The sequence below is a fragment of the Panicum virgatum genome, chromosome 9K (genome assembly GCF_016808335.1).
Source record: "Panicum virgatum strain AP13 chromosome 9K, P.virgatum_v5, whole genome shotgun sequence".
NCBI lineage: Eukaryota > Viridiplantae > Streptophyta > Magnoliopsida > Poales > Poaceae > Panicum > Panicum virgatum.
In genome coordinates this window covers 8,446,901-8,473,570 of record NC_053144.1, presented here as the reverse complement: position 1 = coordinate 8,473,570, position 26,670 = coordinate 8,446,901, and the positions used below count along the sequence as shown (strand labels likewise).

Here is a 26,670-nt window from a genome sequence, read left to right as displayed (position 1 = left end):
GCCTAATTTTCAGCATAACATCTTGCTCAAGCACACTAGCAACAATGCCACACTTGTCTACTTCTGAAACTCTTTGAATAAATTGAAGCAAGGCTGATCTTTCACCCATTCTAGAGGCCAGTCCCATGGTAAGATAACTAAAGATACCTGGATCCCACTGCCTCATAGAAATGCATACCCTCTTGTCCTTCACCTCCAGCAGATAAATATCGACAAATGACTCTATGAGTTGCATGCCAGAATCAATGTTGAGAGACGAGCTGCCAACATTGGTGCACACATATTCAAGGACAAGCTCTGCAATAGCCTTTCCCATTTCATAATCGAAGTCCTCTCTGTCCCATGCCAATTGCTGCAATAAACGGTCATGTGCCTCAAGTGCTGATGGCAAATTTTCATGCATGCCAAGACTGGTTGGCATCTTATCTGCATAATACATATCGAGTTCTAAGAGAAAAGGAGCCTCTCTCTCACTAGTCAGCTCATCATCCATGCCTGCCTCGGAAACTGATTTGCTATCTTCACCAAGCTCTTCCACAAAAATATGGTATGCATCAGCCAATTCAAACTCTAAGAATCCCAAGGAGCCATCAACAACCTGCTCATCATCTGGGTACCCTCCACTGGAAGCTAGCAGTTGCAGTAAGTCGTTGTTCATGTCGAGCTCAGCTGACATTTCTTCGTCCTAGACAACCTTGTCAAGCATTTCATCATACTCCAGTCCTGCATCACTCTCAAATAGCATCGGGTAAACATTTTTGCTCTGTATTTGGTCATCCACCCCATGAGCTAGCTGCTGCAAGCCTGCAACAGACCATCCTGAGAGTCGATGCTTTGCAACAGTTCCACATCCCACACCACATCCTGGTGGGGCATTCCATCGAGCAACACATGTGCAGTATCCTTTGATATTTTGGAATCGAGTTCAACTGTGCACTTTGTGTTCTCGCCGCCCACACCCAAGGCTAGTTGCTCCAACAAACTGTTGTCCAAGTCAGGGCTCTGCAGGAACTCATCATCCCATACAATATCATTATGGTGCTTTTCATTGAACAACTCAGAAACAACACCCATCGAAGGGACCTGCTCATGCCACATCTGGGCCACTTTCACATGCTGCTGCGTAGTATCGATAAACTCCACCTGCTTGAACAACAAGTCGAGTCTCTTCTTCGCCAACGCCCACCGCTGCTCCTCTGACCGCACCGTCAAGTTGTCCACAGCCACGAGCAAATCAGCGCCGGGATGACACTCAGGATTGCTTCCACTAACCACTGCCCATGCCTCAGACTTCATCTGAGCGGATGGCTTGGGTGGCGCCGAGGCTGGATTCCCTAGGATTGCAGCCCCACCATGCTTCCGCTACGCACCAAATCACCGCCTCCAATCGCCTCCACTGTAATTGCTCGTGGCCAACGATGAATCGAAGTAATCACCACCACAACACGAAGAAATCCGTAGGAGAAACCGAAAGCAACGCTGGCAAATCCAAATCGCGGAATCCAGCAGCTAGACCCCGACGAAGAACACCACAACACTCTATCCCGAATCCCCAACTAAACCTAAGCGGCGCCGGAACTTGATCTGTGGACGACGGCGCCGGGGCGGCTAACCGTCGGTTGGCGGTGTCCGTCACCGACTAGGAGTCGGTAGACGGGGCGGGGATGCCGGAATCGGAGTGATGCACGGCGGAGCAAGTCGAGGTCGCCGTGGCGGCGGACCGGACTGGGGAAGAAGGCAGCGAATCGAGCGGAATTGCGCCGGGGATAGCCTGAATCTGATACCAATTGTCACACCCCGTGGCCACTGGCGGTGAGGACCGAGGCGTGAGGATCTCGACGAGCTCACCTGGCCGCTTCTTCCCAAGGAAGACGACGACTTCAGGATCTTCTCCGATTTAATTTTCTTCCGTTCCCCTTGCTGTTGCTGCTGATCTCTTTTCTAGAAGTGCTGCAACCTTGGCTTGGGCCTTAGGCTGGGTCGGTATGGCACTGAGGCCCACATCATACCCACACTGATATGGACCGGGTGTTACAGCGACGCCCCTTCTCCACCGGAAGCCCCAACGCCCGCAGATCCGGTGGCCCTTTCCCCCACACCGGCAAGATCCATGAAGCACGAGCGAGATCCTTCGAGGTGGCGCGATGGTGTTGCAGGGGAGTCGGCGGCCCTCCCCCACTCGGAGCGCGACGACGCCCTCCCCACCCCCGGCGACGCCCTCTCTCTCTCTCCCTGGCGACCGAGCTTCTCCCACCCTGGTGGCCATGGCGCTCCCCGCGTCAGGCTCTCTCCCTCTATGTTGCAAATGTACATTTTAAGTTTTTCAAACGTTTCAGAGGTATGCTGCACTTGTTGCATATGGATGTTGCAAGGAGGTGTTGCACATGCTGCATAAGTGTTTCGGAGGCATGTTGCAAGAGTTTGGTTGAAATGTTGAAATGTTTTATCTATTCCAGATGTATCGTTGCAAGCATTTTGATTTGGATGATGTTTGAAAATGTTACATGAAACATGCGTTTGATGTTGCAGCGGAAATTTTATTCCCTCAAAATATGATGTAACATTGAACTTTTTTATATATTTTTTATTTTTTATTTGTTTATGTTTCAGATGCTTTGTTTTAATGTTGCAAAATGATGGACGTCCGGGCGCAAGCCCCATTCTAAATTCTGCCAGGAAGCATAAAGCGATAGAAGAATGAGAAGCAGGCTCTGTAAGTGGGCCGGGTAACTGATACTGTGTGTTTGGGCCGTGAGTTGAGGAGTAGATTGGACCCGCTGTGACTGGTGTCCACCGTCTCTTTAATCGTCGCTGATGAGCTGAAACATTCGAAAACCTAAACATTTTGTTTCTTCCCACGGTTCCACTCGTTTAAAAGGAACACAAAACAGTGCATCAAAATTCCCAAAAAAAAGGATTGATATCTTATGCAACGATCCATGTTCATGCGCAATTTGAGGTTGAAAAGAATAGTGCAAGAATAAACAAAAAAAAAGAAGACAAAATCAGCATGCAATTACGATCATGATCTTATAGTGCCGTTTCTCGGTACGGACGAGTGGGTAAGATCACTGAATTTCCCTATTGTTGGTGACTGGAGAGCGTGGCATATTGATAGCCAAGCTGCTGGGTTGAGTCATCTTCCCTTCCTTTATTTTCCCTTAGGATGTGCATTACAAGTGATTATTAAAGAAGTGTTTTACTACAAATCAATCATCTGGGTTTTCGTTTTCTTTACCTAACTGTGATGTCATTTGCATCTGTTTTAATCCTCTCATACAGGTTTACGATAACATATGCCAACAATTTGACCTTCGCCACACTGAAGGCAGCAATCCCAAAATAATGTTCCAGTCGATAGCTCACGCAGTTTACGTGTTGGCACACTGCTGATGCAGGGTGGTGGCCACACTGCTCCAGAATTCCAGCTCAAAGAATGCTTTTCAATGCCTCAACGGCTGCTGAACAATAAGCCAAATTCATCTGCTACTCATCATTCTGTACGGGAATGCTTCTCTCTCCAGATACCAAAGGGGTGTCGTTGTCACCCAGATAATTTGTACCAAGTACATAATGTAAAAGTTTACTTAACTGGTAAATCATCCCCATCAGAACAGGGGGGGCAATCATGAACTCGTTTTTTTTGTAAGCATCAGTTACAAGTATGAGCACAGTCTATAAACTACAGATCCTAGAACACATTCTCGAAGCTGCCCTATGATTTCTGCCCAAAACTGGCATTCTGAGACCTGAAAGAATTCCAGCGTCAATCATTGTATGAGATCACCCACCAAAAGGATTTGTAGTGCTTGTTAGTCAACAAATATCAGACAAAATCAGTCTTTCTACCAGCAGAAGCCAAGATTCTCACTGTGTATCGTATGCATCTCCATATGCTAAGGCCTAAAACTAATTATCTCTCGACTCTTTTGGAAGTATATCACGTCTCCACAACCTTAAAGGGAATCTTCGACCTGTAAACAAGCAAACTCAGATTCTGGCAGCTGAAACAGCTGCGGCTGTAGCATGTGTAGACCTATAAATTTATGAGATTGTGCTGCAACCAGGAACTTACCTCGTGGGCTTCTCGAAAACAATTTCAATACCTCATCAATCAGAATTACCTAACAATTAGACGAAATTAGTCTGCCAAATAACTACAGAGGAAAAGATATATCAAACAAATATGAGTTCGCTGCTAACTACCCACTGCTAAAACAATGTTAGAAGTAAAACACAGATCACATCAATTGAATGGCATAACAAGTAAGGTAGAACCAGTACTAACAGGGAAGGATAGATAAAGAACAATTTTCCACTCAGCCCACGATAATGGAGACACCTGCACAAGTATACCACAGTTTATCCAAAATACTTTTAACATAAATAACAGAGGACCACACAAGAATGAAGAAAGACACTTACTGAGAAAAGAGCGGCTAGTGGTTCAATGTACAGGACTGCTACGTGAAGAAGCATTGTCAGAATAATTGACCCAACAAGCCATAGGTTACTCCATGGATGAATGACACTGGATAAGAGTGAAGCTGTGTTAGTACAGAAGAAGTTTATGGCACATGCCACCACCTTTTCAGTGACACCTGCAATTCTCAAGTTCACAGAAATGGGAGGGGCCCAACAAAACAAGTAATTGGGTTTAAATAATGACTATTTGTTCTATAATAACACAAATATAAAAAATCGTGATACATTCTTTCTTTTGCTCGTAAATATTACTCTTAGGTTCCAGAAAAAAAAGGATAATAGCTTAAGATTTCAGGTGTTTTTCAGTTGACTTATCCAAACTTTTAAATCCAGTCCATTATAAACCTCTAGATTCTGTGTAAAAAAAAAAGGTCATGGTGATGTAGAAAACATTGTATTTGAAGACGCTGGTTGTGTAAATACCTTAGATTTAGTTGATGTTCTATGGAGATACATCAGAATCACCTTTCACAAATGAAAAGACTACATGTTTGGTTTTCCTTTGCAAATCGATCAAAAGAACAGTGCAGAAACACAAAACATGGATGCAGGCAGCTTCTCTCCTAAATTACAGCAAGTAATTGCTCCAGCCAAAAACTAGCCAACCAGGTGACATTTCAGGATGTTCAAAGTTTTCAAGCCTTAAATATTAATATCTTTAAAATTCATTCTGAATATACAAATTTGTCTCGAAAAGTACTTTCCCAATACTATAATCTTACTAGGTTTAAAATATATTACAACATAAATTAGTGGTCATAGTGGAATTTTGAATGCTCTACGAGTGACCAAAGCATCACTCATTTGTTATTGGAGGTAGTACATGTAGATTAATAATAGAACAGTGACAGTAATGGAGGACAAGAACTCTTACAGCAGAGATTGGTTTTCACTTAGGTTATTCAAGGCATTAAACATCTCAACAACAACAAGCACAGTCATTGAAACAGTGGATGGATGACGATCCTCAAAGATGCTGCAAGGATAAGAAGTTTGCCTGGCAGAACATGAATCAAAATTGACCTGCAATGGTTAAAGGAATAAATTCGGAGTGTATGGAATCAGTAAGGCATATTAAGGACCCACAACAAACTTCAGAAAAAAAAACAAAATGAGATAAATTAGACTAACTCATTCGCAACCAATCAATACAAGTGAGTTCCTAGCTCCCGTAAGGCCGTAACAAGACAATTTTAATATGTTTTCTGCATTCGACTCATTCAGATATAGTCAACCAACATTATTTTGTCAATAAGATGCAACTCAATGTGACAAGCACAGACACCTGTTGTCATATGAAACTAGTACTTGTATGCTTTACATGAATACCCTGTTGAAGTATAACCTTTCGTTGTTGGATTGTTGAGAATAACACTAACAACAGGTCATTGCATGACAGTTCCAGTAAATAAAGAAAGGTGCCAACATAGAAATTGGGAAAAATAGTTCCAAATTCATGACTTACCAATTCAGAGTATGGTAATCCAGGACCATTTTCAGAATAAACGAACCACCAAACAAAACCTGCTATAGTAGCAAGGCCGACATAAGCTGCATCAACAAAAAAAAGAGTAAAAACCTGCTACAGCTGTCAATAGGAATATCAAAATGTAAACAGATAGAAGAAACAAACCTCCAATGACCAAATAACGGAAAAAGAGCCACCCGCTAACCACAGCTTCATTAACCTGCAATGCAATGATGAAAAGGGAGCATTGTTTAATATCTGATATGTCAGTTTAGAAAATGAAACCCGTAGTTCTTACTTGAAATGACATGCCTAGCAATTCATAGTCATCAGTATAAACTCATGTTTTTGTCAATCATCTAATTTTTATGTTGTCACCAAAGCAAGTATCAGCAAATCAAAGGTTTCCTGGGTACAAGGTTTTTGCTCAATGCAACATCCGTTAGATATTAATTAGCAATATTCTTGTGCACAAAAAATCCAACTGCAAATAATAAGGCTCAGCAGGTATGTTATAGTACAATCTTTGACTTGACTCTGCTAAAAAGGTAGTAAGCTGATCAATAAGTATTTATTGGGTAAACATCATTTGCTTAATTGAGTACCAGTAAAACATGCATTAACACAGTTTCATAGAAGTGTAAACATAAGTTACCAGCATGAGATCATGAATAGCTCTTGATACTCAGGTGCTTAACCAAATTTTAAACTACCTTGCGGGGCTTGACTGTCATGATGTTGCCATCAGGTTTATTGAAACCGATTGCAGTTGCAGGCAATCCATCAGTAACAAGGTTCACCCAGAGTAGCTGGACCTGCAAAGCAATGACAAAAAGGCATAAGCATAATTCACATCCATGCAAAAAGTAGAAAGACCCGCAGAAAAAAAAAACTAATGTTTAAAACGGATTTGCAAGCAGACAGGTGATTGATCTCATAAGGGAGGCGTGTGAACATAAACAAGGAAAAAAAATTCATCACAAGATAAAAATGTGCAATACAGCATTCATGAAGACCATTATCACAATAGTTTGCAAGCAAAAAATAAGGGAGAGTTTCCACTCACAGGTATAAGTGTGTCAGGCATCCCAAGCACTGCCGCCACAAAAATACAAACCACCTCTCCAATATTTGATGAGATCATGTACCGAATAAACTGCTTGGTGTTATTATATATGGCCCTTCCCTCCGCAACAGCCTATGAACAAATGGTAGAACAGGGTTTTGGATAAATATCATCATCTGACAATAACGACCAACTGTTCTCATTATTTGTATGTCACACAATAAGAAATAAGCTTACAGCAACAATTGTGGCGAAGTTGTCATCCGCCAAAACCATGTCTGACGCACTCTGAGATATTAGAAGCGTATAATGATTAAATCCAAGAAATAACCGTTATGAATAACTAGAGACTTAAGAAAGGGTGAAATTGGTTATAAGGAGCTTCACTCGGTCAGCATTTGCTGAGACAGACAGTAAAAAGGTAATTAAGATACACTCAACAAATCATGAACTGCTAATCAATTTTCATCACTGCACAAATAAAAAACAAAGATGTGCTCATTGGCTGGTGCACATCAAGGAAAACAAACTTTAGTTGGCTAGAGAAAATGACCCCTATTTTTTTTCTCAATAATACCAACCAAGGCAGCACCCAGGAGCCAATCTTGCAACCAAAAATTAAAAAGAAAAGACCTGTTGTACTTATTAGTACCTTTGCAACTGCGGTTCCTGACCCCATTGCTATTCCTATATCCGCTTTCTTCAGCGCAGGTGCATCATTGACACCATCTCCAGTCATAGCAACCTTACATACAAAAATGAACATAGAGTTAGACCAAGGAAATGGATAATCATGAAGAGGGTGGCATGTAATTACGAGTGTCAATTATTTGTCTATTTAAACAACTCTGTCATATCAATTATAGTGATGACTAAGAAACAGTGCCTGAGCTACACTAAAAAGACCTATGCAATAATTAAGAGAACCATTTATAATAGAAGAGTCTTTACAGAAATAGATGCCATGGATTCAAGGGAGAAAAAGAAACAGATGCCAAGGATTTTTGTTACTGTGTATCAGACTTCCCCATAGGTACAATGCCTTGGCTCTGTCACTGACAACTAAACGAAGCACAATGGAGCACTTTGATGAAAGGTAGGAATCATACATAATGTTAGCTTACCACTTCATTGTGTGTTTGCAAGGCTTCAACAAGCATCTTCTTGTGGGAAGGTTCCACTCTGCACCATTTAGTATAAATTGTCAGGTTATGATAGGGAAGTTGAAAGTATAGAATTAAGAGCATTGCTATGTGACTTCATATTACGACACAATTTCATCAGTTTAAACTTCATATTACGACACAATTTCATCAGTTTAACTATCCTTGAAAGCGAATATGGCACGGGAAATCTGTGGATTGATTAAACAGGGGTACAGAGGTGTACAATATATAGGCAAGGAGCGTCTAGGGTTTATAGAAAGCACCCTAATCAACGGAGATCCTTGCCTATTCTAAATCAATCACAAGAAAACCCTAAGGCAGCCCTAGCCGCATGGGCTGGGCGCCAAGGCCCAAAGGCCAGCCCACTAATCACCTTGCTAACAATCCTATCTCTGATATTTCACAAAGCTGAACATCAGGTATCATATTCACAGGTGGTTCTGACATGTTATGGCCGACAAAGTAAGAGCTACATCATTTCTCCCTAGTAGAAATTGAGGAACAAAATCAGCATCAGACACGATGGAATTTTGAACTGAAAAAAAAAATCATATTCTCACAGCCTGGGCAATGGTAAGCAAATTATGATAACAGTACAAGAATAGGCCTCTTATTCCCAATTTGGACCATGAGTTTTGTTGGTGTATATTGAGCCCATGTGTATAGAGCAAAGTTTTGCTAGGCGCTAGGCGAAATCTAGGCGATGACCCACAGCCTAGCGACTAGTCGGGATTAATCGCGCCTAGGCGTTTTCCTAGGCGTTAGTATATACATTTGTATATGTATAAAAAAGAAAAAGAAAACAGAAAATAAGAGGACTTCAGTACGCATGTGGGCCAAAAGTTCTATAGAAAGGCCCATAAAACAGCCCCAAGCCCATATCTTAACCTCATCCCCAACCCTATCCCCGCGTCCTCTGCGCCGCCCGCGCCCTCCACGCCGTCCTCGTCCCAGCGTCGCCGCCCTCGTCCCAGCGTCCTCCGCGCCGCCCTCGTCCCCGCGTCCTCCGCTGCCGCCGTCCCGGCTCCTCCGCGCTGTACGCCACCCCCATCTCCGCCTCCTCTGTGCCGCTCGCACCCTCCGCCGCCCCCGTCCTTGCTTCTCCGCCTCCTCTGCCATGGCCGCCGCCTGCTCCTCCCTCGCCGGCGACCTCAGCCCGCCTAGGGGTCCGCCTACCCCCATAGGCGAGGCGGAACCCCCTCGCCGAGCGACTAATCGCGCCTAGGCGGATCCTAATCGTCGACTTTCAAAACCTTGGTATAGAGGCCCATCTAGAGGCCCATGTATAGGAATTATATATACCCACCCTTCTAGGGTTGGAGGAATACATCCATTATTCCCTCCTACATGGTATCATTAGCCTAGGGTTAGGGTTCCCTCCTCCCTCTCCTACCCAGCCGCCGCCGCCGGCAGCCATGGCCGGCCCCCGGCACCTCCCCCACTCTCCCCTTCCTTTTTCTCTCCCCTGTCTTCCTCCTCTGCTCCAGCAGCCGCCGCCGCCCCCTTCCTGGCCGCTCCCGCGGCCGCGGGTGCAAGGGGCCGCGCCGTCGCCTGGCCTCGGCCGGCCGCAGCCCTGGTCACCTTCTCCCACCCGCCGCCGGATCCCGCCGCCGCCGCGGGCGCGGGAGGCGCTGCTGCACCTGCAGCCGCCGCCCAGGGTGCAGGGGGCGATGCTGCCGAGGCCGCCGCCGCACAGGCCGCCGACCGCGCCGCCGTCAAGTTGCCCGCCGCCGACGCGCCCGATCCCGGGTGGCCTGGCCTCGGGATGTCGCCCGCGGATGCACCGATCTCCGCTGCCGCCCTCCGCGGGCAGCAAGCCGACGCCGCTCTCACCGCGGCCCTCCTCGCCGCCAAGTCGGAGGCTTCGGCGGCCCAGGAGCGGGTCCGCGTGGCTGCCCTCGCCTGGGAGCGCGAGCGCGCAGCGGCCGACGCCTCCGCTCTCCGGGTCGCCGAGGAGGAGCACTTCCTCCGCGTCTCCTCCGGCCAGCTGCCCGTCGACCCCGAGCCCGGCGCCTCTTCCTCCCGCCGTGCCCCGCCCGCTGGATCTGGAGCCCGGTACGACCCGACCGACCTCATGGTCGCCCAGCTCCACCTCCAGGCCGCCGGCATCCAGAACATCAGGGCCCTGGTCACCGTCCTCCTCGACCCGACGTCCTCCTCCTACGGACGCTGGCGGGACCAGGTCTTGCTCGCCCCCGCGGCTACGCCCTCGACGACCACGTCCTCCTCGACACGTCGATCGAGGCGCAGGACGTGGCGTGGCTGCGCCTCGACAGTGTCGCCATGTCCTGGATCTTCGGGACCATCTCCCTAGATCTTCATGATCTCGTCAGGACCCACGGCGGCACCACGCGGCAGGCCTGGGTGGCGCTCGAGGGGCAGTTCCTTGGCAACGCCGAGTACCGCGCCCTCCAGCTCGACGCCACCTTCCGCACCTTCGTGCAGGGGGACCTCTCCGTTGGCGAGTACTGCCGGCGGATGAAGGGCATGGCCGATGCTCTTCAAGACCTCGGGGATCCGGTGTCCGATCGGGTCTTAGTGCTCAATGTCCTGCGGGGCCTGAGCAGCACCTATAACCACCTGAAGAGCTGGATCGCCCGCCAGAGGCCCTTCCCCTCCTTCCTGCAGGTCCGGGACGACCTCGCCCTCGAGGAGATCACCAGGGGTCTCGCGCCCAGATCGCCCTCGTCCACCTCCACCGCGCTCGTCGCTGCTCCACCGGCTTCCTTCGCCACCCCTGCCACCTCTCTCCTTGGCGCTGCTCCCGCCGGGCAAACCGGAGGTAGGAGGGCCGTGGACGTCGTCGGCGGGGGATCGTGGTGGTGGTGGTGGTGGTGGTGGCACTGGTGGCCCTGCTTCTGGGGGTTCTGGTACCGATAGGGGCCGTCGGGGTGCGTCGACTCCTCCGGCTCAGGCTCCGACTCCCGCTCTTGCCCCTGGAGGTACGCCCTGGCCATCCTTCAGCAACCCATGGTAAGGGCGCATCTCGATGTGGCCGTTCCAGGGTCCGGGAGGGGGGTCTCGTCCTCAGCTCCAGCCGGCGGCCATGTTCACTGGTGCTACTCCCCTCTCCGCGCCGTACTGGACCCCGCCCACTCAGCCCAGCCAGCAGCAGACCTGGCCTGGGGGGTGGGACCAGGCCGCTCTGGCGCAATCTTTCAGCACCATGGGACTGACGCCGCCGGTCAGCACCGAGTGGATCGCCGACTCGGGTGCCTCGTTCCACACCACTCCTGATGCCGGTATCCTCTCTGCTGTCCGACCCTCACACCCCTCTTGTCCTTCTTCTATCATGGTTGGTGATGGGTCTTGCCTTCATGTCACCGCCGTGGGTTCTGCTCCTCGTCTTCCTAATGTTCTTGTTGCTCCTCAAATGGTTCACAACCTTCTTTTCATTCGCTAGTTTACTGCTGGCAACTCCTGTTCTATCAAACTTGACTCTTCTGGTCTTACTGTGAAGGATTCGGCTTCCCGGCGTCCGCTCCTCAGATGTGACAGCCCGGCTTCCGCTGCTCCGTCTTCGACTTCTTCGTCTACTGCTTTTGCCGTGACGCCTTCTTCCACCACCTGGCACCGCCGGCTTGGTCACCCCGGCCGCGATGTTTTGGCTCAGCGCAGTCGTAGTACCGATGTTCCATGTACTAGGGCTCCTGCTGAGCACCTCTGTCATGCGTGCCAGTTAGGTCGTCATGTTAGACTTCCGTTTTCTTCTTTTTCTTCGCATGCTGCGCATGCTTTTGATCTTATTCACTGTGACCTGTGGATATCTCCTGTACTCAGCATGTCTGGCTATAAATATTATCTGGTCATTGTTGATGATTTCTCATTACTCTTGGACTTTCCCTTTGCGCGCCAAGTCTGAGACTTTCCCCACTCTCCTCCACTTCTTTGCCTGGGTGTCCACTCAGTTCGGCCTCACCGTTAAGGCCGTCCAGTGTGACAACGGGCGTGAGTTCGATAACTCCACCTCCCGTTCCTTCTTCCTCTCTCGGGGTGTTCAGCTGTGTATGTCTTGTCCATATACCTCTCCTCAGAACGGCAAGGCTGAGCGGATGATTCGCACGACGAACGACGTCGTGCGCACCCTTCTGATCCAGGCCTCTCTGCCCCCGCGCTTCTGGGGTGAGAGCCTCCACACCGCCACCTACCTGCTCAACCATCTTCCGTCCACTACTTCTCCTGCTCCCACTCCACACCACGCTCTCTTCGGTACCCCTCCTCGCTACGATCACCTTCGGGTCTTCGGGTGTGCGTGTTACCCTAACACCTCCGCCACCGCTTCTCACAAGCTGGCGCCCCGCTCGACTCGTTGTGTGTTCCTCAGTTACTCCCCTGACCACAAGGGGTACCGATGCTTTGACATCACATCTCGCCGCGTCATGATCTCCCGACACATCGTATTTGACGAATCGGATTTCCCCTACTCCACTTCCTCCACTCCTTCTCCTGACCCCGAGCTGGAGTCTCTGTTTCCGACTGACCCGATGGTTCAGCCACCATTACCTGTCTGTCCTTTCCCTGCAGGTTCTCCCGGCGCACCGGCTCCACTTCCGGTGATCCCTGCTGCGCCGAGCGCGGCCCCGGAGCCCTCGATCGCGCCACGCGCGGCCCCCGGACCTCCGGTCGTGCCGCGCGCGGATCCGGTGTCTCCCGCTGCGCCACGCGCGGCCCCGGTGCCTTCCCCTGCACCTGCGCGGTACACGCAGCCGATGCAGGTGTATCGGCGTCGTTCGGTGCCGACACCGGCACCGCAGCGGTATGCTCAGCCGGTGCAGGTGTATCGGCGTCGGTCGGCGCCGACACCGGCGCCGCCTCCTGCTCCGGAGGCTCCTGCGACGCCTACACCGGAGCCGTCGTCGCCTCCGGCTCCCTCTCGAGCCGAGGTGTACCACCCGCCAGTCATCCATCGGGATCCTCGGCATATCCATCCCATGGTGACTCGGCGGATGACGTCTCAGGCCACGACTCTCTCCGCCACAGACGGAGAGCCGCAGGTCTCTCCGGTACCCTCCTCTGTCCGCGACGCCTTGGCGGATCCTCACTGGCGTCGCGCGATGGAAGAGGAGTATGCGGCTCTTCTTGCCAACCAGACGTGAGACCTCGTACCGCGTCCGTCTGGTTGCAATGTGGTGACTGGCAAGTGGATCTGGACGCATAAGCGTTGGGCTGATGGCACACTGGAGCGATACAAGGCTCGCTGGGTTCTCCGGGGGTTCACTCAGCAACCTGGTGTGGACTATGATGAGACCTTCAGTCCAGTCGTGAAGCCCGCTACGGTGCGCACGGTCCTCTCGCTTGCGCTCTCGCGCTCTTGGCCTGTGCACCAGCTGGACGTGAAGAATGCGTTTCTTCACGGCACTCTGTTAGAAACTGTCTACTGCTCTCAGCCAGCGGGATTTGTGGACTCGAGTCGTCCGGATATGGTCTGCCGGCTCAACAAGTCTCTATGGTCTGAAACAGGCTCCTCGGGCTTGGTACTCTCGGTTCGTCACGTTCTTGTTGACATTAGGGTTCACCGAGGCCAAGTCTGACACGTCTCTCTTTATCTACTGCCGTGGGGATGAGACTGCCTATCTGCTGCTCTACGTCGATGACATTGTGCTCACAACCTCCAGTCAACGGTTGCTTCAGAGTGTCATCTCTCTGCAGCAGGAGTTTGCTACGAAGGATCTTGGTAAGCTCCACCACTTCTTGGGCGTCACTGTTGAGCCTCGCCTGTCTGGTCTTCTCCTTCACTAGCGGCAGTACGCACTCGATATTCTGGAGCGGGCTGGGATGACTGATTGCAAGCCCTGCTCCACTCCTGTCGACACTCAGGCGAAGCTGTCTGCTGATCTGGGTGATCCGGTGACTGATCCTACTGCCTATCGGAGTCTGGCCGGCGCTTTGCAGTACCTCACCTTCACCAGGCCAGACCTCACCTACGCTGTCCAGCAGGTCTGTCTCCATATGCATGATCCCCGGGAGTCACACCTTGCTGCGCTGAAGTGTCTCCTCCGCTACGTCCGTGGCACAGTGGATCTCGGCCTGGTGCTTCACCGCTCGTCCTGTCCTCTGCTGAGCTGGTGGTTTACACCGACGCTGACTGGGCTGGCTGCCCGGACACTCGTCGCTCCACTTCCAGCTACGCCGTCTTCCTGGGCGGCAACCTGATCTCCTGGTCGTCCAAGCGGCAGCCGGTTGTCTCCCGCTCCAATGCTGAGGCGGAGTACCGGGCTGTCGCTAACGGCGTGGCGGAGGCGTCCTGGCTACGACAGCTCTTGGCGGAGCTCCACAGCCCGCTCGCTAAGAGCACGCTCGTCTACTGCGATAACGTCAGCACCGTGTATCTCTCCACCAACCCCGTCCAGCATCAGCGGACGAAGCATGTGGAGATTCACCTGCACTTCGTGCGCGACAGAGTCGCTATCGGCGATGTCGGGTACTCCATGTCCCGACTACCTCCCAGTTTGCTGACATCTTCACCAAGGGACTGTCCTCCTCGACCTTCTCGGAGTTTCGCTCCAGCCTCAACGTAGTCGGTGGCTAGTTGTGGCTGGGGGGGTATTAGCCCTTTGTACTCTTTTCTTGTCCAGTCTTGAACACCGCTGTGCCGGTTGTTCAGACTGCGGGGGAGTGTTGGCTTTCTTGTTGTCCAGTCTTGAACACCGTTGTGCCGGTAGTTCAGACTGCGGGGGGGTGTTGGTGTATATTGAGCCCATGTGTATAGAGGTCCATCTAGAGGCTCATGTATAGGAATTATATATACCCACCCTTCTAGGGTTGGAGGAATACATCCATTATTCCCTCCTACAAGTTTTTCAGTTACCCTAAGTTCACCCTTTGAAATAGAGGTAGCTTAGGCATATGACCCATTAACAAGCAACTAGAAGAACTCCATCTGATTGATATCCATAGGCACCAGATCAACTATATTTGTTTTAGATTATTCTCTTGTATGCAATGTTCTTACGGCGTTAAGGCGAGTTGTGGCGAGTCACCACCGCCTAGCCGCCTAGGCGGGCTAAGGCGACGCCTAGGCGGGCCAAAACAGGGGAGCGCCTTGTCGCCTAGGCGACGCCTAGGCGACGCCATAAGAACATTGCTTGTATGATCATAGCTAATCTTTCACCATCAACACATCCATTTCTATAGTGCACTCTCTTAGTGTATGGGCAAGTGCAAGATTGCAAAAGTATTGTGATCATCATGTTAGGTTTCTTTCTCCCTCCTTTCGTGAAACTAAACCATCATAATTGCTCTGTTTTTTCATAAAATGGCAAGATCCCTATATAATTTGTGCATTCAAGTTTTATATGTTCCAAGATTCAAACTCAGAAAAAAGGTTAAGCAAGGAGCTGGAGTTGCCTGGGCAAAAGCATATTTCATCAAGCAAAATATTTGTCTGACATGTTCGAGAAAAAAATATTTCTCTGAAATATTGCATTGTGTTTTTTCGAGTTCGTGGTTCAAGAGAAAGCATAGCTAAGTCCTGGATTTTTTCTACAAGGCAATGACACTAAATCACCTTGAAAACAGAACCATCCTTTGCAATGCGTTTGTCCTTTCCAGAGGAGGCAATCCTTCAAATTCCGATGCTGTATAGGAATACCCCGCAAAGTCATCCAAGTGCTCGAAAGCACCAATTTGCCGACACAGAGACTCTGCTGTAGACTAAAATAGTGGGCATTAATTTTCTCACCAGTAGCAAATTACTCACAAAACAGTCCAAGATTTCACCAACCTTGTTATCACCAGTGACAACTATAACACGGATCCCCGCAGACATACAAGAGTGGATAGCATCCCGAACTTCTTCTCTTGGTGGATCAAGCATCCCAACCTAAACGAGTAGAAAAAGAAATGGTTTCATCAATAACTAAACTATTATGCTATAAACAACAGAAACAGAAACATAATGTAGAAGAGTGTAAGGATGGGAGAGAGAAAGTAGCAGGAGAGTGACAAACCATACCAGTCCTATAAATGTGAGGTTGGCCTCGTCAGCATAAGAGATGCTTTGTTGACCAGGTGGCATTCGTTTTAATGCTAATGCTAAGCACCTTAATGTATCTTTCCCTGCAAAACTGGAGTTTTGAGAATATTTAGCATACTGCAGCAGAAAATTATAGGATATGTTACTGAAGTATTATTGTAAACAAAGTTTACTGGTGAAAGAAAAAAGAACAATGGATCAACATAATCACTTAATAGTAACTTTCGCTCAAGGGTGTAGCCAGGGCAAAATTACCAAGGTCCCTTGCCAACAAAGAGTGTCAGAAGTATTATTAACTACACTGATATGAGCTCGATATTCGATAACATCATAAAGTGTGGAAGGTGCCATGGCTGAAGACAGATTACACATGAAAAAGGCTAACCTTTGAAATCTAGCTTCCAACTCATTACGAATGTCCATAGTCAATGGTACTGAAGAACCATCATCATTGCACAATATATGTGTGCATCTTGCCATTATACTTTCAGGGGCACCTTTTGAAAACATAATCTCTTGTTGTTTCCTACTGCAAAGGACGCTCATCATCTTGCGATCTGGGGAGAACTCTAGAATGGATATCTAAAGAAACAAATCAGTAAGTAGAGAAACAATGAATTTGAAATATAAATCTGATGAAGTATGATATAAAGAAAAGAGGCTAGTTATAACAACGAAAAAAGATTAGCCTCATTCAACTGATTCAAGGAACGACAAAAAAAAGAGGTAACAGAGTGTTTCAGCCACATGACAGCACTAGTTTACCTAAAAGGTAACTAGGATGAGTAAATCAAGAGCTTTATAAGCCCTGGAACATCCAGATAGATACATTTACACATACAGATACGTGTACAGTTGAAACCTTCGAGAATATAGGAGGAACAACTGGCGACACTACTGGAACTTTATAAGGCCTTGCATAGTATGTTATAGTAGGACCAGCCCTAGGCCTGGGCCCACCAGCACAGCAAGGCGGTAATATGAGGCATGTACTAGTCAGGCGGTTACTGTAGCACGCGGGCACTACCAGATTTGATTGTATGACTTGGTTTGTAAGGAAATAGATAAGTTAGATTGATTCGGTTAGGATATTTATTTGCTTAGGGCTCAGTCAAATTCTTGAGCAACTAAATAGTAAGGTTGCTGACACAGAACGATTAGACATAACATGGAAAAGAGTAAAGCAGTTCAACGATAATGAGTATGCGAGCAGTTTCAATAGCACCATAAACTAGTGATCCACTAGTTCCATCAGATGCCTATATGTTTGACTATTCAAGGAATTGTGCTTGCTTGGTAGAGACTAGTGAGCACGGTGCAGAGTGACTAGAGAAATTAAGTGCTTAATCTATTTGTCAAACCTGAAGTTTCCAGGCATCATTTGAAAACCTCACAGTTACAAGTTATTTACTTTGTCTACATTCTGACTTTTTTAATGTACTAGACAGAATTAGTTAATGATCAAAGGTTATTCCCTTAAGAAACACGAGGACCTTTACGGGAGCCACAAATACAGCAACTGGCAAGGTTATAGCACAGAATAAACATAGCAATTCAAACAAGATGAGGAAAATAACCTTTCTGAACTGATTTTCCCAATAACGGTTGCAGTACGATGCACGCTCATGCTTAGTTAGCATGTTGAGGGCTGAAGGCATTGAATCAAAACCAGGAAGACCAACCTTACAGGGTTTAATACAATGAACATTAAATCGAACTTATTATTTTCCATGAAAGCAAAGTGTGTAGATATGTTTATCTATATGCAGTAACTGACCTTCTCCACAAGCACACGCAGAGCAACTTCAGTGGACTCTCCAATTTTTTCATAACATTTTTTATCAGGGTTGAATTGTAGAGTGGACTCATTACAAAGAGCTGAACACATAGCAAGATGAAGGAGAGATGGTGATTGAGGGGGAAACTCCAGCTGCAACAGATTAAATTCCTTTAATTAGCACTAGATAGCAACTATATTTGTGTAATAACATAACTGGTGTCACAGATTACTAGATAGCAGGCTTGAATGTTTCACAGGTTGTCTAAAAGTATCCAATGGTACACATCCAAAAAGTCTTGGGAGCAGAATCAATCCATTTGCTACGGATTAGTACTATTTGTCGAGCTAGGTAGAACTACAAGTAAGGTTTACAGATTGATGAAAAGTTGTGTACTGAACCCAGCCTGTCGCACTGGCTAGAAGTAGGGTAGAAGGCTTTGTCAGCTGTCAGCATGAAATAAACTACCTATCATTCATATTTTGTTCAGTTACTATAATGCAAAGCATTCCTCAATAAAGGTGGAATTATCTGGACAAATTAAGAAAATATCCAAGAGGGGTGTGATGAGCAATTTCAGGTGCCAGGCATTATCTTCTATAAATGCAGGCAATTTTCTTTCCCTGGATTGAAGAAAGCATAACTTATATTGGATAATGGTTTTCAGATTTCTGCACAATAGAGATCCCAGAAATTCATTGAGCCTAGAGAATACACTACTTTACCTGCAATCCACCAGCATCATAAATAAAACCTTCAGGAGCAAATGTTGTTCCACTAATGGAGTACTCATCAGTCATTGGTCTCTGGTGTACAGACCGCACTACACACACCTGGAATGTTAAACACACTTTTTAAGTCATGCAATGAATTCAAATATATCAACCTACAATGACAAACTATTTCTAATTGAAAGAGCATATTGTATTTCAGCTCCACATCATACTGAGCACCTGTATATTCAACAAGGATAATATAACAAAAAAGGCCACAGAAAAGAGAAATACATCACCTTTGACACAGACATCATGTTTGTTGTGAGAGTACCAGTTTTGTCACTGCAAATAACCGTTGTGCATCCTAATGTCTCTACAGAGGGAAGAGACCTAACAATGGCGTTCAAGCGAGCCATTCTCTTGGTACCAAGAGCTAAGCACCTAAAAGAAAAAACAAGCAAATGCTTTATGAGGTTTGCTTCAAAGAGGAATTGAGCATAGCACTACGCCTCAACAAACATGGTCCAATGACAACCAAGAAATTGTTTAACAGGAAACTTACGTTGTTACCACAGCTGGAAGACCTTCTGGAATAGCTGCAACAGCAAGAGCTACGGCTACCTGTGAAAAGAAAAACAACAGATGGTACATCCTTTGAGAAACGGTATTATCACTCAGTTCTCTATCAATATAGTTATCCTATACAAGTCATATTGTGCACATGCTGCAACCACTGACATGTATTAAGCCCTGTCCATTAAGGCATGTCAGAGTGAGTTTCTTTTTAAAAGAAAGAAGTAGGTATACAAACATAATAAGAAAAGAACTATTTGTAAACAAACAGAAAAAAAAACCTCAGTCATTTGGGAAAAGGGGTTATAGGCACTAAACAGTTGGCTTTCGTGAAAGTGAAGCACTCAGACAATGTAACAGACTACTAGAATTTGCAAATGTGGTCCCCAGAAAAATTATCAGCATGGCCAAATTCTGCATTCTGGCCACACTTCAACAAAATAATTTCCAAGTGCTCAAACTAATAAATAAGATGGTATGTGCCAGACTGGAGGTTGACCTACACTGATTGAATGTTACCAAAAAAAAAATGTAAGTTGAAACATGGGAGCAATAGTATACCTTAAAATAGTGGATAGCACCCCTAACAAAGCCACCATGAGAAGGGTCTCGGAAATGTCCAATATTTACAACCCAAACAAGTATACATATACCTGCTATCACCTGAAAAGAAAATTGTTGTATGAAGAAGATTTAAAATAGAATTTGGACTACAGAATTTGTCATTCGTGGTAGCTCTAGTTAACAGAGTAAATATCTCATTTCTCTTTGTGGCACTCTAATATTTACCTACAGTGTGCTTGAAATTAAGAAATGACACTGCAGCTTCTACCGATAAGTTAAATGCTAAATTCCAGGAGAGAAAATCAAATTGATGCTCCCAATTCATAAGATGTCATATTGTCATCAGTCTATGATATGTTAAATGATTTACTTCAGCAATAAATTTTTCACGCTATATTACTCCTTAGTTTTGGAAGGAAAAAAAACTACTCACAACTTGTTGAAAGAACCATGATCAGCTACGGAGCTACCTTTGCCAAAAAAGTACCAAACTCATCAAGCTTTTTCTTCAGCGGTGTTGCTTCCTGTAATTTAGTGAGAATTTTAACTGTAAGCAGAATAATCATCACATAAAGCATGAGGGGACGCTGTCGTGAACCAAAGTGCAAATAGGCATACTAGTTGCAACATAAAAAAAGGAAAATACATTTAGAATGAAGCGAAATCACATAGCTCAATTCTCCACTGAAGGTGAAAATGAGAAGAAATATATGTTTCATACTTACATCCTCCGTTCTCAGCATAGCATCACGTATACTTCCCATCGCAGTATTAGATCCAACCCCAATAACAACTGCTCTTGCTCTGCCAGCTACAACAACAGTGCCCTGAGAAACAGCAACAGTAGAAAACACACAAGTCTCAAAGGAGGCAATAAATTATGGATAAGTGCAATGAATATGAATGTTATAAAAAGTAACTGCTCAAAATCATTTCAGGCGCAAGAACTACCAGGAACTCAGAAAATCTACTGTTGTGTATATAAGTCTCTGAAATGCTGCTGCTTCACTATATTTCAGAATTCAACCATGAATATATATTGACCATTCTAGAGTTTTCCAATGGAGATGCTCATAAGAAAGAAAAATACAACAGAACATGCTTCAACAGATCTGAAGAGAGGAGCAAGAAATCCAGATATGAGACATATTTTCAACAAACCAGATAAGATAAATGCTACAAAGTTGTAAACATCTATGTAGCGCAATCATACTAACTGCATAATGGAGTTCTAGTCCCATTGAATCAGTCTTCCCTTTGCTAACTAGAAACTTTCTTGCTAGAGTGCTTAGCTAGTACCTTTAGTGAAAAGTTTTATTAAAAAATGCATAAATAAAAAATGGTTTGTACATGGAAACATCACCATGTCAAGAGATGCATATGATTTACTTTCAGTTTTCAGGTGTGAAACAAATACAATACTGACTTAAATGCCACTGCCATCACGCGATATGCTTACCGAAAAAAGGATGTTTGTTTTGTCCTGGTAGACAGCATTCATTGCTGAAGTAGATTCGAGCTCTTTAGCGACTGAACAGCTTTCTCCTAGTCAAACCACAAATCCACAACATTAGCAAGAAACCATATTTCCGATAGCAGAAAAGCCCATTTTACTCCCCTCACCAATTCACTTTGTCCGCTTAACCCCCTAAGCAAAATTAGGCACAATTTACTCCCCCGACAATTTCAATTAGTCCAATCTACCCCCTAATGATATTTCTCTTTTTTGTTTTCCATGTAGAAATTAATTTAAGTTCAAATTTTGTGAGTGGATAGAGAACATTATGCCTTATGTTAAAAAAAATACATTAAGAACTTTTCATGGTTATTTTCATAGGTTGGAAACATTTAACACAAAATTTATCACAGATCAAATTCTGCATGAAAAAATCATAATGTATTTTTCTAGCATAGGGCACCATATTATAAGTTACATTGCAAAATTTGAAGTTAAAATTCCACTTGTACGCAGAGAAAAAATAGAAATCTCAGTAGGGGTAGATTGGACCAATTGAAATTGCTTGGGGAAGTACATTGAGTCTAAATTTTGTTCAAGGGGTTAAGTGGGCAAAGTGAATTGTTGAGGGGAGTAAATGGACTTTTTCCTTCGATAACTGATGCTCAGGCAGATTATAATTAGTACAAATCACTCTATGACCAGATGTAGTTAGCTCATCAAGGATAAGGGACAGCTACATCTCACCAAGGGCTCCAGAAATGAAAAACTAGCCATTGATAGTTATTGCTAAATTGGAAATGTAGAAAGCGAATCATTCAAAGTGATGAAAAATATAGTCAATATAGTTATTTCTTTTCCTAACTCTTGAAAAAAAATCATCATCAGAACAAATGGTTAATATCAGCAGATTTTAGAAACCAAACAGTGAAACAAGAGTAGGGAATAGGGATGCTACCTACATAACTTTAGGTAAATGAATGGCACAAGAAAACATAAAAGTTACCTGTAAGAATTGCTTGGTCAACACGTAATTGGTGGCTTAACATTTCAACCATTCTCATGTCAGCCGGAACTTTGCAACCAACTTATCCACAAAAAGGGGGGGAAAGCAAGTGTCAACTAAGTAGCATCAGGAAAATGCTAAACATGGTACTCAAAAGGAAATCATCAGATGACCAATCGACTGTACCTCCTACTTCAACTATATCTCCTGGGACAAGTTCTGTTGCTGGAAGTATAGAAAAGCAACCTACATGATTCAAACATTGACAAATGCACTAATCAGCTAAACATATGAGTATATGACAGAGCATGCATGATTAATAATTTAATTTGGTTTCTGGCATCAATGTTTTGTGACATTTGCTGATGAAAAACTCATAAAAACTTAGTTTTGATGGCAGACATTGAGCAACTATGGTAATTGGCCCCTGGACTAATGCCGATCAGATTACGGTTTCCAGACAAAAGATCAAAAAAAAATGAAATGCAAGAATCCATGGCAAAAGTGTGCTACCATTGCGCAGAACCGTTGCAATATCAGCTTGATAAGCACGGAGCTCCTGCAGATTTGTTATAAATAAGTCATCGTGGAGGGTGAAAAAAAAGTTGGACACTGCAATATATAATGTAGTCAAAGAATGCTAAGAAAGACAATTAACAAATTTTAGCATTCAGCGTTGAGATGCACCATGCATACAAGTAATCAGTTACGCAAACAACAAGCATAGAGGATCAATAATTAGGACCAAAAACTCGGTGATCTGGTCATTACTCCCAGTTCAAAAAAAAACGAGAAGATAATAGGATCTGAAATATAGTATTCAAAAACAAACCCAATGTGGCCAGATAAAAGAGGTAGGATCTAAATCACCTCATATTTCCACCTATATTTAATATAGCTCTGTTTCTGGTGGTATAAAGATACATGGGAAGGCAAAGATTAAACAGCAGATCAATCTCATTCATCAAACTATCTTGTACCATGTGCCAAAAAAAAACTCGGCCTGCAGGGGGAAGAAACCCCCCGACATTGAATAAGAGAAGCCCTCTCATTCACCAAACTATCTCGTACCATGTGCCAAAAAGAAACAATCATACAGAAGGAACAGTCATCAGAGTTAAAAAAACATTAGGGCCTTATTGAGAAGTAAGAACCTCAAGAGCTTTTTCAGCATTCGTTTCAGTAATCACACCCACAGCTGCATTTGCTGCCAGTATCATAAAGATCACCTATAGTCAAAATCAAAGAAAAAAGTCAATTTCCGCCTGCAGGTCATTTTAAACCAATGGGATATATCCAACTTACAGATGGTTCCAAAAATGCTGATAATCCAGTTTCACCATTCATTCGAGCCAAAAGGAAGGATATAACAGCAGCTGCTATCAATATTTTGACGAGTAAATCATCAAATTGCTTCAAAACTAACTTCCAAAAGGGAGTACCTGAGTAAGAATTTCCATGTCAAAAAAAAAAAGATGAATGCTGAAAAGTTTACAAAATTGGAAATTGTTAGTTCAAAGAGCAATCAGGAAAAGAAAAAGAATCAGAGATGTAAGGTTTCTAAAAATTTGGGTGGCCTCGGAAGTCCTTTTTTTGCCTTAATTAAAATCAAGCCCCAATTCACGAAGTAGTTCTACAGAGTTATGATGTATGTGCCTACGTAGAATACACAACTGCAGAGCAATAAATTAGAGTGAATGTCAATATGTCATGCTTTCACAGATGACAGAAGATGGTAAGTGTCTGGATTATTGTTAAAGAAGCTTATTAAATGTTTATGTTCATATGCTAACAAAAATACTGAGTAAAACTGTCGATGGGTTCAAACCCACAGGCCACAGTTGAGCCCTATAGAAAACAACATATGGGAATACGGAAAAGCCAGCTTGATCTTATGGTTAACACTCATGAGAATGAAACATACAGGTGATAGGTATTGCGATGCAAGATATACAAAACAAAACTGGGAACTTGAAGTGATAGCTTACTCTCTTCTTGGGGAAGCACTGGAGGTAGTCCATCCATGAAAATAATAAAGACAATTCAGTAGTCATCAGAAAGACTGTAAGAGCCAAAATTGTGCATATTGCAATGCAAAAATAAATCATACATATGCATGCCAACGTCCAAAATATACTCCGATTGAAACTTCAAACTGATAGATAGCAGGGGACTCCAACTAGATTAAAAGCACCAAAGCTATGGTTCAGTTAGATTGGCATAACAAACATGGGGCCTGTTTGGATCCAGGGCTAAAAATTAGCCCTTCCCTTTTATGTTCACCACTAGTTACTAGAGTGCTGACTAGTGATGAGCCATAGATTCTACAGAAGAAAAAAAAACAACAAAGTTCATAATTGGTTGCATTGCACGAATGACCAAACTCTAATATGGATGAACATGGGAAGTATGCATTCGATAGGTCTGTTGGTTCACGAAAAGCAATTTAGTGCAAACACCCTTTTGCCTGAAAAACACTCCCAAGCTGTATAATCCAAAACAACTGTTCCTCTAAAATCCAATGTGAACATTTCACTATTTGAACAAGACATGACCTCACCAAAAATGTAAAAGTATACATAACGACACACAGACTTTGCAACTAATGCCACACTCCGATAATGTTATTTTTTTGTTATGTGAGATGCAACCAGTCGATTCCTACCAGAAGAACAGTGAGTAAACTGCACGCATAGAAAAGCAAAAACTCACCGTTTTTGCCGTAGAGCCTCGCATGCTGCTCCACCTGGGCACAGAAACCAAAACCAAATCAGCCCAACCGAACCCCCACCACATTACCCATACCCAAACTGAAATTCACAAGGCGAGACGCTTCAGATCAGCACCTGCGTGTCGGTGAGGCCCTTGGTCCGATCCACGCCGAACGCCTCCAGCACCTGCGAGAAGGTGAAGGCGGCCAGATCCGTGAGAAGCGGCGGCGGCGGCGGGGCCAGGGGATTAGACGAGCACGAGAGGGGAGTTAGGGTCGGGAGGCGCTCATTACCTCGGCGACGGACTTGGCGTAGGCGTCCTCCATGGGCGCCCGGCGGCGCCGCGGCCTCCGGGGACGCCGGGGAGTGAGAGCTCTAGCTACAGAGGGGAAGGCAAACGGGCGAGCCGGAGAGCTGGTGGTGCCACTAGAAGCGATCGGGGTCTGCGCCGTCTGGCTGCGGTGTTCAGCAACGGTCACGCCGTGCCGGAGCCCGGAGAACGGAGATGTGAGACGGCCGGCCTGGGGTTTTGCTGATCGGGTGGACGTGGCGTCCGTCGCGGTGGCGCTTGGCCGTCTCGCGGGTGCAGCCGGCGCGGCGCGACCGCGGGCGGAGCGTATGGCGCCTGACTCGATGAGGAAGTGAAGGGGGGACACAAGCAATCTATCCCCATGGGCTGGCGTTGCTTCCGCTTGGAAAAAGTTAACTACCGTTTTTTTTTTGGAAAAAATGGTTTCATAGTATGGAAAGATCATCATTTCTGGAAAATACCATCAAAAGATCTCTGTTACATAAAATACCATTGAAAGAATGGTTCCATTTCGAAAAATACCATTCCGTTAACTTTTGCAATAAACCGATCACCGTTCTTTTTATTGGACAAACTAAATATCTGTTTTACCCTCGTCTTCTTCCCTTACTCTTCCTTCTTCCTTCCACGAGCACGTATCCGCCCGCTCCTGCTAACCTGCCCGGCTCCGCTCGCCGCTCCGCCCGCTCCTGCTAACCTGCCCGGCTCCGCTCGCCGCTCCGCCCACCCCTGCCCACGCCACGCACCGTCGGCCTGTGCTCGTCACAGCTAGCTATAGCAGCAACAATAGCGGCTAAGCGGCATCGCCAGCGGCACTGGTGGTAGTGGCCGCTGTGTTCGTGCTCGTGCTGGTGGTGCAGGTGTGCAGCGGCTGCCAGCGGACGCACTGCCAGCCTGCTTGTGCTTGTCTCCGCGGAAGTATCGGAGGATGCAAGGCCCAGGAGCAGGTCCACAAAGCCATCCACGATAGGTGCTGCTGCTTGCCATTGCCGTTGATCTTGAGGTACCACGCCGGGCGCCGCCCAGTTGTGGAGCCCGTGCGCGGACACCATCTCCTCCATGGACGGGCGAAGTCCCTGTGCGGGCGGATGCGTGCTCGCGGGAGGACGAAGGAAGAGCAAAGGAAGAAGATGAGGGTAAAGAGACATTTCACTTTGTCCTATGGACAGCAAAATGACTGGTTCATTACAAAAGTTAATCGAATGGTATTTTTCGGAACGGAATGATTCTTTCAGTGGTATTTTACGTAACGACGATCTTTCAGTGGTATTTTTCGAAAACGGTGATCTTTTGATGCTATGAAACCAATTTTCTCCTTTTTCGTCACTAGTGTCATGCAAATACATCTATCGTAAAAGATTAGCCAAGCTACTCTCTAAATTAGATTTGATAAAAA

The 26,670-nt window shown here is 45.9% G+C and overlaps 1 protein-coding gene across 3 annotated transcripts; it reads right to left on the bottom strand.

The window, feature by feature from the left end:
- Window positions 1–3,501: 3,501 nt before the first annotated feature.
- LOC120649880 (calcium-transporting ATPase 3, endoplasmic reticulum-type-like) lies at window positions 3,502–25,650 on the bottom strand. 3 transcript variants are annotated; one of them, XM_039926793.1, is made up of 35 exons: window positions 25,258–25,628; window positions 25,100–25,150; window positions 24,966–24,999; window positions 24,242–24,259; window positions 23,559–23,695; window positions 23,408–23,482; window positions 22,767–22,812; window positions 22,440–22,499; window positions 22,254–22,334; window positions 21,251–21,336; window positions 20,517–20,618; window positions 20,262–20,315; window positions 19,789–19,890; window positions 19,217–19,275; window positions 18,951–19,095; window positions 18,664–18,771; window positions 17,938–18,090; window positions 17,738–17,842; window positions 16,546–16,742; window positions 16,140–16,251; window positions 15,909–16,007; window positions 15,693–15,838; window positions 8,144–8,201; window positions 7,672–7,764; window positions 7,257–7,307; window positions 7,020–7,151; window positions 6,667–6,768; window positions 6,119–6,173; window positions 5,951–6,036; window positions 5,360–5,508; window positions 4,426–4,531; window positions 4,289–4,342; window positions 4,076–4,124; window positions 3,872–3,974; window positions 3,502–3,749 (listed from the first exon to the last, which is right to left on the bottom strand). In XM_039926793.1, the coding sequence occupies exons 1-34, from the start codon at window positions 25,288–25,290 to the stop codon at window positions 3,910–3,912; spliced, it is 3,003 nt and encodes a 1,000-aa protein (XP_039782727.1). In that variant the 5' UTR covers window positions 25,291–25,628; the 3' UTR covers window positions 3,502–3,749; window positions 3,872–3,909. The 3 variants fall into 3 exon arrangements, 2 of the variants coding, with proteins under 2 accessions (XP_039782727.1, XP_039782726.1); XM_039926792.1 differs by having other exon boundaries at window positions 3,502–3,974; window positions 25,258–25,650; XR_005665415.1 differs by having other exon boundaries at window positions 3,850–3,974; window positions 4,426–6,036.
- Window positions 25,651–26,670: the final 1,020 nt, after the last annotated feature.

Coding starts and splice junctions, on each gene's coding strand:
- LOC120649880 (XM_039926792.1), bottom strand. CDS start 25,290: ATGGAGGACGCCTACGCCAAGTCCGTCGCCGAG. Junction 22,813..23,407: donor ATGCTGAAAAAGCTCTTGAG/GTTCTTACTTCT, acceptor ACAAATCTGCAG/GAGCTCCGTGCTTATCAAGC. Junction 4,125..4,288: donor TTCTTTATCTATCCTTCCCT/GTTAGTACTGGT, acceptor TCTAATTGTTAG/GTAATTCTGATTGATGAGGT.